The sequence below is a fragment of the Leopardus geoffroyi genome, chromosome A2 (genome assembly GCF_018350155.1).
Source record: "Leopardus geoffroyi isolate Oge1 chromosome A2, O.geoffroyi_Oge1_pat1.0, whole genome shotgun sequence".
Lineage (NCBI taxonomy): Eukaryota > Metazoa > Chordata > Mammalia > Carnivora > Felidae > Leopardus > Leopardus geoffroyi.
Window position 1 is genome coordinate 166,590,657 of NC_059331.1, and position 15,584 is coordinate 166,606,240.

The window sequence follows — 15,584 nt, forward strand, 5'->3', positions numbered from 1 at the left end:
TTGGTGAAGCAGCTCTGTGAGTAATCTTGTGTTGAATGAAGAATATTCTCATCAACGTTTCCCAACAGCATTCTCTCTTATGGGCCCCAGTGGAGAAGTTTCTCTCTTCCCAGTGCAGTCTCCTGATGCTTATCATACTCATTTAGAAACTGAATCTTATAACAAAACGTATTTCTCATTTTCAAATAGCTAAAAAGCTTTTGGCCAAATTTGTGGTCCGCCACTTGTGAATGTATGGGACTTCATAAAACCTACTGTATGTACTGAAAAAAAATTTTTTACATTTATTTATTTTTGAGAGACAGAGAGAGACAGAGCACAAGTGGGGGAGGGGCAGAGAGAGAAGGAGACAGAGAATCCGAAGCAGGCTCCAGGCTCTGAGCTGGCAGCACAGAGCCCAGCGTGGGGCTCGAACCCACAAACTGTGAGATTACGACCTGAGCCGAAGTTGGATGCTTAACTGACTGAGTCACCCAGGCACCCCCCTACTTTATGTACTTTAAAAATGCTTAATGCCATCTTATTTTCCTTGCTGTTGTGTTGGTTTTCTTAGTTTATTTTATCTTTGTATATCATGTCTCTGCAAAGTGCTTTACATCATAACTTCTGGGTAGGGCCTTTTGATATTTTTGCAATTACTGTGAATGAATATATGGTTATGTGTGTATGTACACGGAAAGAGTTAAATGCTCCCTCTTTTTTTCTAGTGAGATGGAGTGTTGTTGTTGTTGTTGTTGTTTATAATAACTTGTTTCCAATGTTTCCCTTCATGGGGAGCAAATCTAATAGGGTCTACTGGAAAGACTGCAGCTTTTCTGTGATTCTGAGGAAATAGTTTAAATATTCGAGTTCCAATGCCTCAACTGTCTCTAGGAACAGCAGTAAATACTATCTTGCCTTTTCTCTTTAAAGGAAAACTACCCTTTAAGGGAAGCACTGGGTGTTGTGTAGGAAGAATGCAATAGTATACTGAAATCTTCAGTAGTTGAAAAGCCAGTGTGATACCATCTTAGACCCTTAACCTGGAATACACTTACAAAACGTAAGTCCCTGCAGAAAGCTGAGAACCCACTGAAGGTACGCAGACCACCCCTAGAGGATCGTGGGCAGGGGGTGGCTACAGGAATGTCTCAAGGGAAGTTCATTGGTAAACTTGATCCATGAGGGAAGCCCATTTCAGAAAGCAGGGCCAGTACCGAGGACAGCACCAAGCCCCGCGCCCCGGTGGAGAGAGGCAGCAGCACCATGGACAGCACCAGCGTGCTGGGGAGAGAGGCGGGGAGAGGCGACCTTATCAGCTGATGCCTTACGTAGGCTGGATCCCCACTTTGATAAGGGAGGTCTGGACGCGCGTGCCAGTGTTCCTTCTCCAAAAGCCGCAGCCCCAGACGGGGTGGAGCTAGGGGACGGGTGGTGGCGGGGAGGGGGGAGAGCGGGGGGGGGGCGGGGATAGCAGAAGGCAGGTCCCTGAAAGCAGGTCCCTGCTTGGCTTCCCTGGCACGGAGTTGAGGCTGCAGCCCGCTGCCTGGAGAGAAGGGCGGGTACGGAGGCAAGGCTGCGAGAGTACTGCTCTGACGCACCAGCATCCTCTCCAGCAGGAGAGGCACCCACACGCTCCAGGGTCGCCCAGCTTCCCCGCCCCCCCCCGCCCCCCACCTCCCCGACCTGGGAGATGCTCGGCTCTGGGCGACCAGACTGCTGTCTCCACCGAGGTGAAAAGCCTGGGCATGTGACAGCTTAGGCGGGCCCGGCTGCGAGACGCAGCCCAGCGCCCTCCTCTCCACCGTCTCCCACGGATGCTCGCCGGCAGAAGGTTGGGGCCAGTTTCATAGGCAATCCCCAGAAACCCTGCCCCCAGCCAGAGGTTGCAAACATCTGAAGTGGCTCTGGACGCAGTGGCCACCGTTCGTCTTCCTGAACTCCCCTCCTGCACACGCCCTGGGCCGGCCTCCTGACCCAGAGATGGATTCGCCTGTGAACCTAACCTACTTTTCCCTCTCCACCCCCGCCCCTTTGGAGACCAACCGCAGCGGCCTCGGCGCGGAAGACTCGCGCCCCAGCCCCCTCCTCTCCGTCTTCGGTGTGCTTATCCTGACCTTTCTGGGCTTTCTGGTGGCCGCCACGTTCTCCTGGAACCTGCTGGTGCTGGCGACCATTCTCCGTGTGCGCACCTTCCACCGGGTTCCGCACAACTTAGTGGCGTCCATGGCCATCTCGGATGTGCTAGTGGCCGCTCTGGTCATGCCCCTGAGCCTGGTGCACGAGCTGTCCGGGCGCCGCTGGCAGCTGGGCCGGCGACTGTGCCAGCTGTGGATCGCATGCGACGTGCTCTGCTGCACGGCCAGCATCTGGAACGTGACGGCCATCGCGCTGGACCGCTACTGGTCCATCACCCGCCACCTGCAATACACACTGCGCACCCGCAAGCGCGTCTCCAACGTCATGATAGTGCTCACCTGGGCGCTCTCCGCCGTGATCTCCCTGGCCCCGCTGCTCTTCGGCTGGGGGGAGACCTACTCTGAGGACAACGAGGAGTGCCAGGTGAGCCGCGAGCCGTCCTACACCGTGTTCTCCACCGTGGGCGCCTTCTACCTGCCCCTCTGCGTCGTGCTCTTCGTGTACTGGAAGATCTACAAGGCGGCCAGGTTCCGCGTGGGCTCCAGGACCAACAGTGTCTCACCCATATCGGAGGCTGTGGAGGTGGGTGTTTTAGTGACCCTTGCAAATACTGCACTCGCGTTCCTACGGGCTTTAGCTCCAGCACGCTGACTTGAAAGTTTGTAGGAAGTGAGCTTTTTAGTTTCCTTTCTTGGGGAGGGGTGGGGGCAAAGGGGAAGGGGTAGACCGGGGTAGCTGAAGAAACCCTCGGAGGCTGATTTTGCTCCAATGCGCTCAGGATCACAGAGCCAATAATGGTCTTTACCATCTCTGATGGGTTTTTTCCCCCCATATGGGAAATGAGGGGTTTGGACTACATTCTTCCACAGGGTCCCATCTGGCTCTAAAATTCTGTGACTCTATCACACCCTGTAGGAGGGCTGAAGAAGCAGGTGTCTGGGGCTATACTAGATAAACTTGCAGCTTCCTGCATTTGGACTGAGCTGCTCAATGAGGAAGGAAGGGACAGATGGTGAGGTGCCTTGGCAGAAAGATTGCCAAACAGCAGGCCAAGCAGATTCATGTTTCTACCCAATCTATTTTTTTTCTTTGCAAATTAAAGCAGCTAGCTTTGCAGAATACAGGGTCTCCTGGATTACTCACTGCAGTTCTGCAGCGTCCTCTTCCCCTGGTGTGAGATTACAGATCTTTGTCTGTCTCCAAGCCTGCATTTGTTACGTCCCATCGTTGCCTGTGGTGCTGCTCTCTGGGTCTAGCCCCAGCCCTGTCAGGCTTCTGTGTATAGCTGAGGATCACCTGTTTGCCTTCCCAGACAGGCTATGGGACGGGGGGGGGGGGGGGAGGGAAGGAGAGGGATTAAAAATCTAAGGCAGACAATTCCCCAGCTCTTTGCAAGTGGCATTTTCTGTAGGATAATTGTTACAGCCACAGTGAGGGCTCTCTTCCAGTTCTCTCTCCACCACACTTTCCTGTTTCTTGTTAACTCTTAGTAATCCAACCCTGATTTCAATTCAGGAAATATATGACAACTGAACCCATGGGGTGTGGGGATTGCGTCCCCCCTGACCAACTCATTGCCAAGGTGATCCCTTGAGCCTAATTCACTTTTTTAAGTGAGATCAGAAATCGACACAGCCCCATTTTCTGTTAGGGGCTCTAGGACAACAACATAAATTCAATTAAGCATATCAAGCACATACTATGGGGATGGTGGTAGGAGTGAAACAATGAAAGACGTCATCTTTGCCCATGAAGAGTTCCCTCTAGTGAGGGAGGTAAACACCTACTGTGTATGCTGTAATGTGGTTCTGTTTTCCTGATCAGAGGCTAACTCCAACAATAACCAGTCAATCAAGCTTAGAGGGACCAGAGGTGTAGGTAATGGAGAAGAAAGTGCATCATTCTGGAAGAAAGAAGGAAAAGGGGGTCAGAGGCTACCTATCCTTTTATCTGGAACAATGGTCTCAACCAGGGGTGATTTGCCCCCTCCATTTGGAATGTCTGGAGACATTTCTGATTATCAAAGTTTGGGAGAGAGTGTTAATGGCATCTAGCGTTAGAGGCAAGGGGTGGGGCTAAACGTTGTACAGTGGACGGGACAGCCCCCACAAAAAATAATTCAGGCCAAAACGACAGTAATGCCAAATTTGGGAAACCTTGACCTATTAGATTTCTAACCTGAATGAGGAGTGCTGATGGCTAAGAGTGCTCACAGCACCAGACTGCTGGGAACTTCCATGTGTATGAGAATCCACCCCAAGCCCAGGTCAGGAGCAAGAGGACTGACCACCTTCAAGGGTCCTCCTTACATGGACTCTCTTCCGCTGGGATGCTTATCCAGGTAAATGGTTTACAATCGGTACCAGATACAGCTTTAAAAGGAAGGCAGTCACAGATTTTCTTGTGAGGCTTCCTGCAAGGCGATGCAGGCTTTCACTGCTCTGCTCTGGAGACAACAGAAACAAAGCATCGTGATATCTTTGTGCTTTTATACACTAGTCTGCACTGTTTCATTTTCTCTCCTTTCTCTGCCAGATAACTTTTAAAAAATGGTTTGTCTTGGCTTTGCAAGACCTCCCAATGATCCAGGGTTCCACATAAAATATGGGGCTGCCTCTGCCCTCATGTTACTGTGAAGGGTTAATTACAAACCAGGTCTCCTGATTTCTCCATGGTAGCAGGTGCCAAAATTTCTAAACACAGTTCTACCACCAACTAGCTGTGTTACCCAGGGAAACACAATACTTCCTCCTTCTTTATCTGCTGAGTTTTCTCCAAGGATATTACTGAGAACCTAACCTGTGTCAGACACTGAGATGGGAACTGGCAACACAAGAGATGGGCTTTGCCCTCAAAAAAAGGATGATGAAAACACTACCAAAGATCTGGCATAAAAAGATAATGCTGAATTTATTATTTACTAGTGTATGGCTGAACCATGCTGGCCAGGCACAATCTCTCTGAGCAGAGAAGAATGTTGATCTTAAATAGCATTTTTAGAAAGCTTGGAGTTCAGACATTGGGAGGCTTTGAGAGATATGGGTAGGTTGGTATCATCTGTACAAGTCTTAAATTTGTTGGTTGGTTGTCATCCCTGTAGGGGTTGACTGGAATGAATCCAACCCAGGTTGACCTGGGACTGACACTGCTAGGTTGGCTTGTAAGTCCATTGAGTTGAATTGCCCCTGATCAATAGACCAAGTTTAAGCTGGCTCTAGGCTATAGAACACACAGTCTTGTCCTAAGTTTGTGGGAACATTTAGTTCTCAGGCTCCCACTCTTGGTCCTCATTCAGCCAAAGCTTTGAGAGAAACCCTCAAGGACTAACCAGATATTGACTACTGTTGGTGATTCTCCCGGAAGATGAAGTTTCATCTGTGGAGATCTGATGCTCAAATTGAACATCAATCAATGTAATTTCCAATCATTTCTCAGGACAGGGCAGTGCAGAAGCATTTAAGCTCTGGCTACCAAGCATTGAACAACTCTGAGGCAAACAAGTAGAAGTATTATAAGAAGGGCCTGGAAGATCTCCCAAGTCATGACCCTGGATTTTCTAGTCCTAATCAAAGCCAGTCCCAAAGATTCCCTGTGTCTACCTAAGACCGCTAGTTTACCTTTTCTTTTAGTTTAAAAATAGTTGTATCTTACCTGTAGTGTTAATCCAGGTACAATGTGAAGTCTTACTTAGTGTTAGTGGGTAGACTCCTCCTTGGCTGGCCAAAAGCAAATCTGGAGTGATTTTATTAGTCAAGATTTTTTGGGTTAAGATACTTAAACTGCTTTGTTGTGCCCCCAGAGCGTAGACTGTACAATTTACTATGTCAGCCAATGTAGACATTATTGTGCCAACCAGTTTTTTTAAATGAAAACCTCAAGTTGTCTGACTCCTATGGATGAGGTCAGTATTCTCAGGAATTTTTTCCCTGAAAGAGTTTTAAACCGTTTGGACTCTTTGTAAGGAGATATAATCCATTGAGGGCATTGGAGAGTTAGTCCTTGAAATGGCCTAACCGATGGCCCTACTGAACAATCAATCTTGTTTCTTGATTGACATGAAAAAGCGTGAGTTTAGTATGGGATAAAGAACCCTGGAAGTGCACAAGAGATGTGATCAACTTCAGTGAAGCTATAGGTATATTGCCAGAGAGTCTTCATGTACTCATCTGCTTGGTCAAGGTTCTTGATTAGCAGCCAACGCCTACCCCTCTACTTCTGGGCATTCTCTGCAGCTAAGGTTGAGGTCGTCCTCCCTGAATCCTAACACTGCAGTTTAGGATAATTTCAGAGAGCATTAAGTCACCAACCGAGTAATTCACATTTGTTGTTCATTTTTAAAGAATGCCTGAAGAAGGTGCTTCTATAGCATGTTGAAGAAGTGAATTATCTGGAAAGCATACCAGTTATTAGTTTCTATACCTTCTCTTCTATTATTTTAGCAATTTTATATGCCCTAGAAGCAGCCACCGTTGAGTCATTGAACAGTTTGGCTTCTGATATGAAATTACGTTTTATGAGAAAGACTGAACTACTTATTACATATCAAATTGATTATTACACATTATTTTTATTTTCAGTATAGCACCCACCAACAAAGAATAGTAAGTTGTAATTTCAAACAAGAGTGAAAAAAATTCTGCTTGGGGCAAGGACACTTCTTCAGTTACAGAAACACAATCATGAGACTTACCTTCATTGGCTAAGGATTATACAGTTGCCGGATTGTTAGTGTTAAACCAATGGGTGGTAATAGGAGAAAGAGAAGGTGACAATGAATCATGATTAATCAACAAGTAGAAAAATGTGGGTGGTTTTGATTAGCAGTAGGGATTGTCTATGTATAATAACAAGATTTAAAGGCTTAATATAAGGTCTTAAAATGTGGTGACTAATTTTAGTCATGTAATTTCTCCGAAGCAAAGGGGAAAACCTTTATTACTGAACTGAGGGTTGGCCTTCAAGAGACAACAGTTCTCTGATAGGCACCATGTTGCTGAATTCATCTACCTAGAGCATGGCCCAGCATTATCATATTTGTACAAAAGGCAGATTAATGATAAGCTAGGAAGAATCAATCTGGACTTTATGCATTCTATTCCAATTAATCTTTCTCTCTGTGGTGTCCTTTGTCCATAGGATTCTAGACCTATTGCCATTTGTTTGATAATGTCTGGAATTACACAGTGTAAGTATTTTCATGTGTAGATCAGCTATAATCTGATAACATACAAGGGCTGCAGTACATTTCATCTGGAAGCAGATCTTACTTCTTAAATTTGTAGGTGTGTTATAGAAACTAAAGAACTATTCTTCTAATAATGATCCTAAAATACCAGCTTTGAGTTGGCACACAAAATTATGAAAGATTTTCATTGCTTGAATTTTTCTAATGAAGTTCACTTTCCCTCAAGCCTTTAGAAATTTACTCTCTAGCCACAAATTTGTCTTTCATGATCTTCTTTCACCATCTGGTATAACTAATTACTTTTTTAAAGAAAATTTTCTCTAGTTTTCTTCATTTGCTCTTAACTTATTTCAAGTCAATTTGCTGTTTCCTTTTCAGACGACGGTAAAATTTTAGGCTGAAGGATCTGTTGTTCTATAATTATGGGGATAATGGCAGTTATAGTGATGCCTGTATAAACAAGAAAGCTGTATTGTTATACATCTATAATGATAGACAACTCCCCTTGGAAATTTAGAAGGACAGAGATTTGTTGGGTGATAATGTCTCCCTCAGAGGGACTTCACTGGACAGATTTTAGATAGTTGTCATCTTTACTTGTAGCCAGTATGGAACACTGATTTTTTCAAGGATTTTTCTGTTGGCAATACTCACAAGGGTCCTTGTCTAGACTCCCAAACCTTTGAAAACAGAGGTCGTTTGGGATGTTTCATCTAGAGAAACATATCTTGTATTGCTTTCTAGCTAATTTATTTTTCTAAGGATATCTGGAAACGTCTAGTCCCTTAATGGATATTTTCTAAATTGGTAATTTCACATTTCCATTATTTTTTATTATTCAATTCCCTAATTCAAGTTTGAGCCCACTTATAGAAATATAGGGCAAGACTCTAAACTTCAGATGCTGGGTTTATACCAGAATACTGCTTGAACATTTCCAGAAGTCTATTTTCTATCTTTATTTAGTTTACAGTGTGGAACATCTAGTCAATCTTTCCTTAAAAGAAGGGCTTCTGATTTTTACATTTTATAGTTTTATATATTTTTATATTTAAAATGTTCATAGCTGGATTATATAGCTCTTCTCTTTTCTATCCTTCTACTTTTAAGGATCTGTTTTTTCCCCATCTGAGGGGACTTCAATTCACTTCACTCACTGGTACAGACTTGTAGTTCAAGACAATAAGAATTTTGTTCAATACTCTCACCAAATTCTGAATTCCATAACCATTTTTATTTTTATTTTCTCTCTGAAGTTTAGGAAAATTCTAAATTATAACCCTTAACTTAACTTGAGGCCAGGGTTTTAATGGAAATTCTATAGATTTGACTCCTTATCTGGCAAGTTTACTATGTGGCTTTGCTTTTTCTGAGAAAACCCTGAAGAGAGGACAGTTCATTTAGGAGGTCAGGTGCAGCTAGGTAGAAATATACAAGACCTAGATGTGCAAGGCAGGTGGGTGTGGGATGTTACAAAACCTTCGAGACTATTTTAGAGTTAAGATTTTGTTTAAGGCCTTAGCATACCAGTTAAAGAAGGAAGCTGTTAACTGTTTGGTCTTTTTCCCCTTGATTTTTCTAGGGCTCTTATCTGGGTGAATTTACTGATTTTGACTTGTCAGAAGTTCCTTATCAAGAAAGGTTTTTTAAAAAGGCATTTGTTGAGAAAAGCACAAGAGTTCAGATTATAGTGCAAGTTAAAATAGGAAGTCAAAGTTCCTAAAGGAGAAGGTTGAGTCCTTGGCTTAGACCAACCATGACACACAAGAAAGACTCTATGGTTGGCCAACAGTCAGTGCCTGTGAATAGTGCCCAAGGATCCCTGACCAGATGCTAGCGAGGGGCCATACAAGCACCAACCCAACACTCATTGAGCTGGAATACCAACTAAACAAAGTGACATTCCTTCACAAATTGAGAGGACAGGGAATATCCTCAAATTTTGTAAAGGACCGAAAGTGAAGTTTGATCAATTGCTTTTCCACAAATTGGTGGTAAGTCTATCAGTCCTCAGAACATTAACCCTCAGGTCTGGCTTGGAATGGATTAGAAGCTTATCAAGCCAATGCCATACAGAACAATCTTTTTTTATATTTTTATATTCAACTGAGAGAAAGGCTCTCTAGGAAAAATAAACAAAACTACCCTATGAAATCAGACTTTGCACATATAGACAAATAATAGCAAAAGCAAAGCAAGTAGCAGTAGAATCAGTACGTCGATGGCATAAACATATTTGCCAAATGGTACACCTCTAGGATGAGAGATAAAATTGGCTTGCACAAAGATCTAAGTCAATTACCAAATAGTATACATCTCAATCAAAGGCCTAGTTACCTGGTACAAAGACCTAAGTCTAAAGACCTTAACCAAAGACACTTTTGGTTACAAGTCCTAGGATAACAAAATTCAGAGAGCAAAAAGAGCCCATTGGAGCTGGTTGGAGCTGTTGAGACCACCACAGCTGGCTACAGATTCTGAGTGCCCCTGGAGTCTGGGCTCCAGTGAACGCACCTGTGGTCCAAGCGTCCTGTGGAGGGTCTTCAAAATGATCTCAGTGGACTCTGTTGAACTGTCCAAGGATGATACGACCACCACACAGTATCTGAAACAGAAATAAATGCCAAACTGCTTACTACAGTGAGAAGAAACTATACTTGTCAAGCACCGTATCCAGAATGGAGCAGAATGCTGACCACCTGTGGGGACTGGAGACAGCGTGGAGTTCAGGGCAGTGAACTGACATCCCCCTAAGACGAGGTTCCTCGGTGAGACTGCTGTCAATTGATTAGTTCTCAGAGGAGCATTTATTGGGGGTGAGTCCTATCCTAATTGGCTGACGTTCGAGGCCAGACATGGATTGTGTGGTTTGCAAATGAGTATTCACAGAGGGGGATTGTCCCTGGTCAATGGAAGATATGTAAACAGCAAGACTCCTTGTTGCCATAGCCACAGAACAATCAGTCTTCCTAAGTTTGTTGGGAAGTTCAAGCGATGTTTTCACCCTCCCCTGTGTGGAGCCCTCCCTTAACGTGTAAGACCATTTCTAGTTCGAGCATCCTGGTTCATCGGTCCATCTTCCATTCTGACGGTGGGCTGGTCTAACCTGCAAACCACCCAAAACCACTTCTAAGGTAACAGTCTTCATCCTTGAACTGCAGTACCTACCATTGATGGTAATCTATCAATTATGTGTGATATTAATAGGAAGGCAAAGCTGAGTGGTTAGAGGAAATGAAAGAAACCTACTAGGTTTATGATTAACCCGTAAATCGTTATTTAGTACATAACGATTTCAGAAAAATGAGAAGTCTGACACGTAAGTACACGTCCCCAAAGAACGCATTTATTTGGAGAGATGAGGCTAATTGTTCACCTAGAAAAATTTTGTATGTGTATCCTAAATTGTGAGATGTGTGCTTCAAACGATACAGCATTACAAAGATGATTAAGAAAAGCCTAATTTGGCTTGGATGTCCACTTTATTTTTTATCCTCCTACTTCTTTTTCTGTGAATTGCGTGTTGAGCCATTGATACAGTAATTAATAGAGTTCTATTCTCAAGACTCAATTAGGCGCTTTATTGTAATCATTGATTAGCAGAAAGCAAAGAGCTAAGGAGTCCCTGAGTCAGAAAGCCACAGGGCGAGCAACAAAAAGCCATGAGACACTAGAAACCTGAAACTTCCCAGACGACAAAGATCCTCCTTCCAGCGGAGCCTCTGCTGTCCCAGAAGAACCATTTTAAATCCGTGGCCCTCTTTCTTCTGTCAGGTGAGTTGGTGTTGAAGGATGCATGAAGAGGGGCCCAGTTAAACAGTCAACATTTCATATCGAGGTCCTAGAAAATGTGCTTTTCTGAGTCACGTGGGGTTCTAGGACTAACCTATAAATAACTCCTGACTCACAGAAAACCAGAAAAAGATAGTATTCAGAGAAAATATTTAATCTGAATCTAAAGCAGAACCATAAGGGGTTCCCATGGGACATAAAAAAGAATGGTTAAAACAGGAATCTTGAGTCTTTGTTGGAAGGGGCTATGGACGTGGGCTCCCCACTGCTGTACTAACAACTCCGTGAGGAAGGAACATGCATGTAACCCCTGCGAGGGTTTAGCTGAGCCCCCCTTTTGACACGGGGAAAGTCCTCCTGAAGACAAACTTAGGAATAAACTCCCTGGGATATCTTTAAGAATGTTCTTCATTCAACATTAGAACCATTACACAGCAGACGATTCTTGCAGACCCAGAGAATGTCCGTTTTATCTGGGAACAGCTCATAACCTGTAGGAACCCAGGTAAACTGGAAGAACACCAGGTTTTATAGGATGACTGCCAAATGCCCATACAAGCAGGTCTCCACGTAGGGCACTTCACGTTCCTGTACAGGGACCGCGACTAAAGTGATGAACTTCCAGAAAAGTGTCCTGTAAAACGTCAGCTCCCTTTCCCAAGACTAATTTCCATAGAAATATTCAAATCCTACACTTAAATGTAGGTCATATGCCTGGAAACCTTGCAACTTTTTCCCATTATGCAACAGGAAACTCCTACAAACATAATGTGCCAACACGGGGATATATCTCATCCTTACAGAAGGCTGGTCTTCCATTGGTAGTTTCGTTGTGAGGCTCATCGTGTCTTGCAACTGGAATTTGAGTACATAAAGGACTACGAGGGGGCTTCTGGAGTCAGTCTGAAAAGGCTAATGACCACAGGGAAGGCAGACAGGGAGTCAGGATGGGAGGGGTTGGCTGTTTCCCAAAAGAGTGCCATATCTCCAAAGCCAGAATATCTGGCTGTGTGTTGCTGTATTTATTTCTACGGTTAGACCAGAGCCTTTGACAAAGTCTAGTTTAAGTGTTCTACTTTTATATCAGTTGTGCTATAGAGAATTAAGGGGTGGTCACAGGGGAGTCACAACCCTGAGTGGCCAGTGCTACCCCTGAAAAAGTGCTGAGAGGGAGGAGAATTTTTAGGGGTTTTAAAGTCAGGACCAGAATGTTGCTTCAAGTTGCCACCCTTGGAGAAGGGGTAAAAATCGCTTCCCTGATGCCGTTTTGGGTTTGAGTTTTATTAAGAAATTGGTAGGTTTTCCCATTTGTGCGGAAAAATAAAGCTAGATATTGTGTTGCATTTCCATAAATGAATTCCCTGCAATGCACTACCAGATGTGCACTAATAATATATGAAAGGTCACTGTGGCGCATCTCGGGGTGAGGCTGGGGTCTAGAAAGAGGTTTTCACTTCTCACTTTATGTCCGTTTTTCCAGGTTGCGGTGTTGTGGACTATTTGTTCCAATATTTATGATTTTCTTTTTGATTGCACAATACTTGGTGTTTCACTATTCTTCAAGCAAATAACAAGAAGGCTATCATGCAAATTTAAGAATTCATATGGCAGCTAATCTTACCTTAACCACAGTGTCCTTATTTATACCTCCGTTATGCTCCGTGAACAGATAAATCAATTCCTTTGGACTCCCAATCTGTAGATGTAGCCATGAACTGGTCAAGGGGGTTAGGTTAACAAGAATGACCCTCTGACCCGGTCCTTCGCCTAAAAGTTTGTGTGCTATTGAGAGAGAGCTGTGTGAGCATCCTTTTCAAATGCACTGGGATCACAGAATGCTGAATCTGCTGGGTTGGGCTGGGAAGAATGATATCGAACGTCCACGTAGTCTCACCCGCTAGGGAATGAAAGTCTGTTTTCCATGAAGCCCCGAGGGAGGTAAGTGTCCTGGTGAGCGAACTGTCCCAAACGGTCCTGGGAAACCGACACCAGGAGAAAAGTTCTAGAAAATTCCTTGAGGGAGGATTCACATGAGCACAGAAAGTTACGAAGATTTCAGAAAGTTGTGAGGATTTTAGAAAGTCAGACTTGAATTGTCCCAGGGTTTGACAAGGATTCGGAGGACTTTTGATCACTCATGTGCCTTTGTCACCGAATTACACGCACTATGTGACTGGCTTATTTTTTCAGTTTGTTGTTGAACAGGCAGCAGTAGGCAATTCATCTTCATCATAGTTATTATGGGTGTTCCCATTTTCCTTCCACTTCTAAGACGTAAGCAAATGCCAGCTCTGTCACCACGTTTCCACGGCTGAGGGTGGGCTCCCCAGGCAGCCAGTCTCCTGCACGCAATGATCAAGGGCTTTCTCTTCAAGTGGATGTGCAGGACCCAGCGTCTGGAAGGCACAAGAAGGTGGCTCTTCATGAAGCTTCTGCTTATCTCTTCCAGGCGAAGACCTCTGCTCAGCAGCCTCAGATGGTGTTCACAGTCCGCCACACCACCGTCACCTTCCAGACGGAAGGGGACACGTGGAGGGAGCAGAAAGAGCAGAAGGCCGCCCTGATGGTGGGCATCCTCATTGGGGTGTTTGCGCTCTGCTGGATCCCTTTCTTCACCACGGAGCTCATCAGCCCCCTGTGTTCCTGCGACATCCCCACCATCTGGAAGAGCATCTTCCTTTGGCTTGGCTACTCCAACTCCTTCTTTAACCCCCTGATCTATACAGCTTTCAACAAAAACTACAACAGCGCCTTCAAGAACTTCTTTTCTAAGCAACACTGAGCACGAGGCCTGGGGATAGGAAGGAGCTGTCCTGTAACTCAATCAAATTTCCAATTCTACCTACTTGCCCATAAATACCCAGCACCACACGGAAGAGGCAAGTCCTCGGAGTTCTCCGGGGTCGTCTTCAGAACTAGCCCTCCCTTCCATGCTCCAAGGCAGGAATGTGGGTCTTCCCAGACAGTTTTGGTGACCTTATTGATCTAACTTACCTGTTCTTGCTCCCCCTGCACCTACCAGCCATGGGCTTTGCCCACAAAGTGCCCTTTCCTCCCCCAAATCCACTCCAGCATGGTCATCGTCCTTGCCCCAGAGAAGTCAGACATAGCAGATGAGAGGGAGGAAATAAAGCAACATGGACAGATAGAGAATGGGTGGAAGATGATGAATTAGAAGTCATACTGCGATATCGAGGGGTAGGAAACCATAATTCCAAGTTTTGTGGAATAGTCCTTATTTCAGACATTCCATTCTGTGGTCCTGGTAAATATACCCTAGTACTTTTTGTGTATGTCCCAGTGTTTGGCCATAAAATATTGTCTCTGAACCTATTAAAGCACATGGCCACAGCTGTAAGACCAGTGAATACTGGCTTTAAGGCTTTGTTTGTGGCAACCACACGTGTGTGTGTGCGTGCGCGCGCGCGCACACACACACACACACACACACACACAGAACTCTGGAGGAGGTGAATGTTCCAAAGGCCAGTTTATTCTAAAATCCAACCCATCAAGTTGGAACAGGAGCTAAAAGTCAAACCAAATATCTCCCACCATTCTGAGGCAACTGTGCACAAACCATAGAAAAATAGACTAGTTTTGTAGACTCTGTCAAACTTGCTTATTTTCTATGGAGTTTCTTTGTATAGAATTTATTCAAATGTTGCAGGACAAAGACCTTTATCCTTGGATCATGAGGTTAGAGGAAAACAGGTGTCATGAAGCTGGCGGCTTCTTTTAGTCTCATAACCGAGGACTGTGAAGGTATATTTACCGAACACGTACACTTTAAAAGGACAGTTGGTTAATTTGCTATTTTTTACTGATGTGTGAATGCCCATTTTGAGGCCAACACTACTAGTAACTAATGAGAAAAGCAGAAATATGGTAAAATGTGGCCTCGGTCCTCTGCAGGTTGACACCTCTATATAAGTGAGTCAAGGCATTTAAGTGATGGTGTGGTGTTTGTATGATCATATAAAACCTAGGCCATTATACAAAACTTTAAAAAGATCTTGGGCAATAAAAGTGCCTGTGGTCCACTATGAACCTGGTTCTTTCAATGCATGAATTCAAAAACTATATCTCATAATAATCTTTGATTATTATCATAAATATATATGTATTCTTTTGTATATAATAAATTATATCAAGAATAGGAAATCTGTGTGAATTTGCAGTCTTGGCTGGAAGTTTAGTCTTGCGTTTACTGCCAAGATTCTTTACTCAAAGAATGTGAGCAGACGAGGAAATGTTACACAGCTTCGGTGGGTCATGGCTGATGATGCTAAGTGCAGACCTCTTATCTATGCATTGAAGCAAGTTCATGGAAGAATTTGCTTGGAAACATTCTTAGGTTTTTCTGCCTTCTGTTTTTATAACTTGAAGGGCCAAACCTACAAATATTTTCATTTCTTTTTGGTTTTTTTTTTTTTTGAGAGAGAGAGAGAGAGAGAGAGAGGGAGAGGAAGGAGCAGAGGAGAGAGAG

At 44.3% G+C, this 15,584-nt stretch overlaps 1 protein-coding gene across 1 annotated transcript; it reads left to right on the top strand.

Annotated features, from left to right (window-relative positions):
- The first annotated feature begins 1,447 nt into the window (after positions 1–1,447).
- On the top strand, positions 1,448–15,259 carry HTR5A (5-hydroxytryptamine receptor 5A). Its single transcript, XM_045496277.1, has 2 exons — positions 1,448–2,700; positions 13,545–15,259. Exons 1-2 carry the CDS (start codon positions 1,963–1,965, stop codon positions 13,875–13,877), a joined length of 1,071 nt encoding a protein of 356 aa, XP_045352233.1. The 5' UTR covers positions 1,448–1,962; the 3' UTR covers positions 13,878–15,259.
- The last annotated feature ends 325 nt before the right edge of the window (positions 15,260–15,584 follow it).

Coding starts and splice junctions, on each gene's coding strand:
- HTR5A (XM_045496277.1), top strand. CDS start 1,963: ATGGATTCGCCTGTGAACCTAACCTACTTTTCCCTCTCCACCCCCGCC. Junction 2,701..13,544: donor CCATATCGGAGGCTGTGGAG/GTGGGTGTTTTA, acceptor TATCTCTTCCAG/GCGAAGACCTCTGCTCAGCA.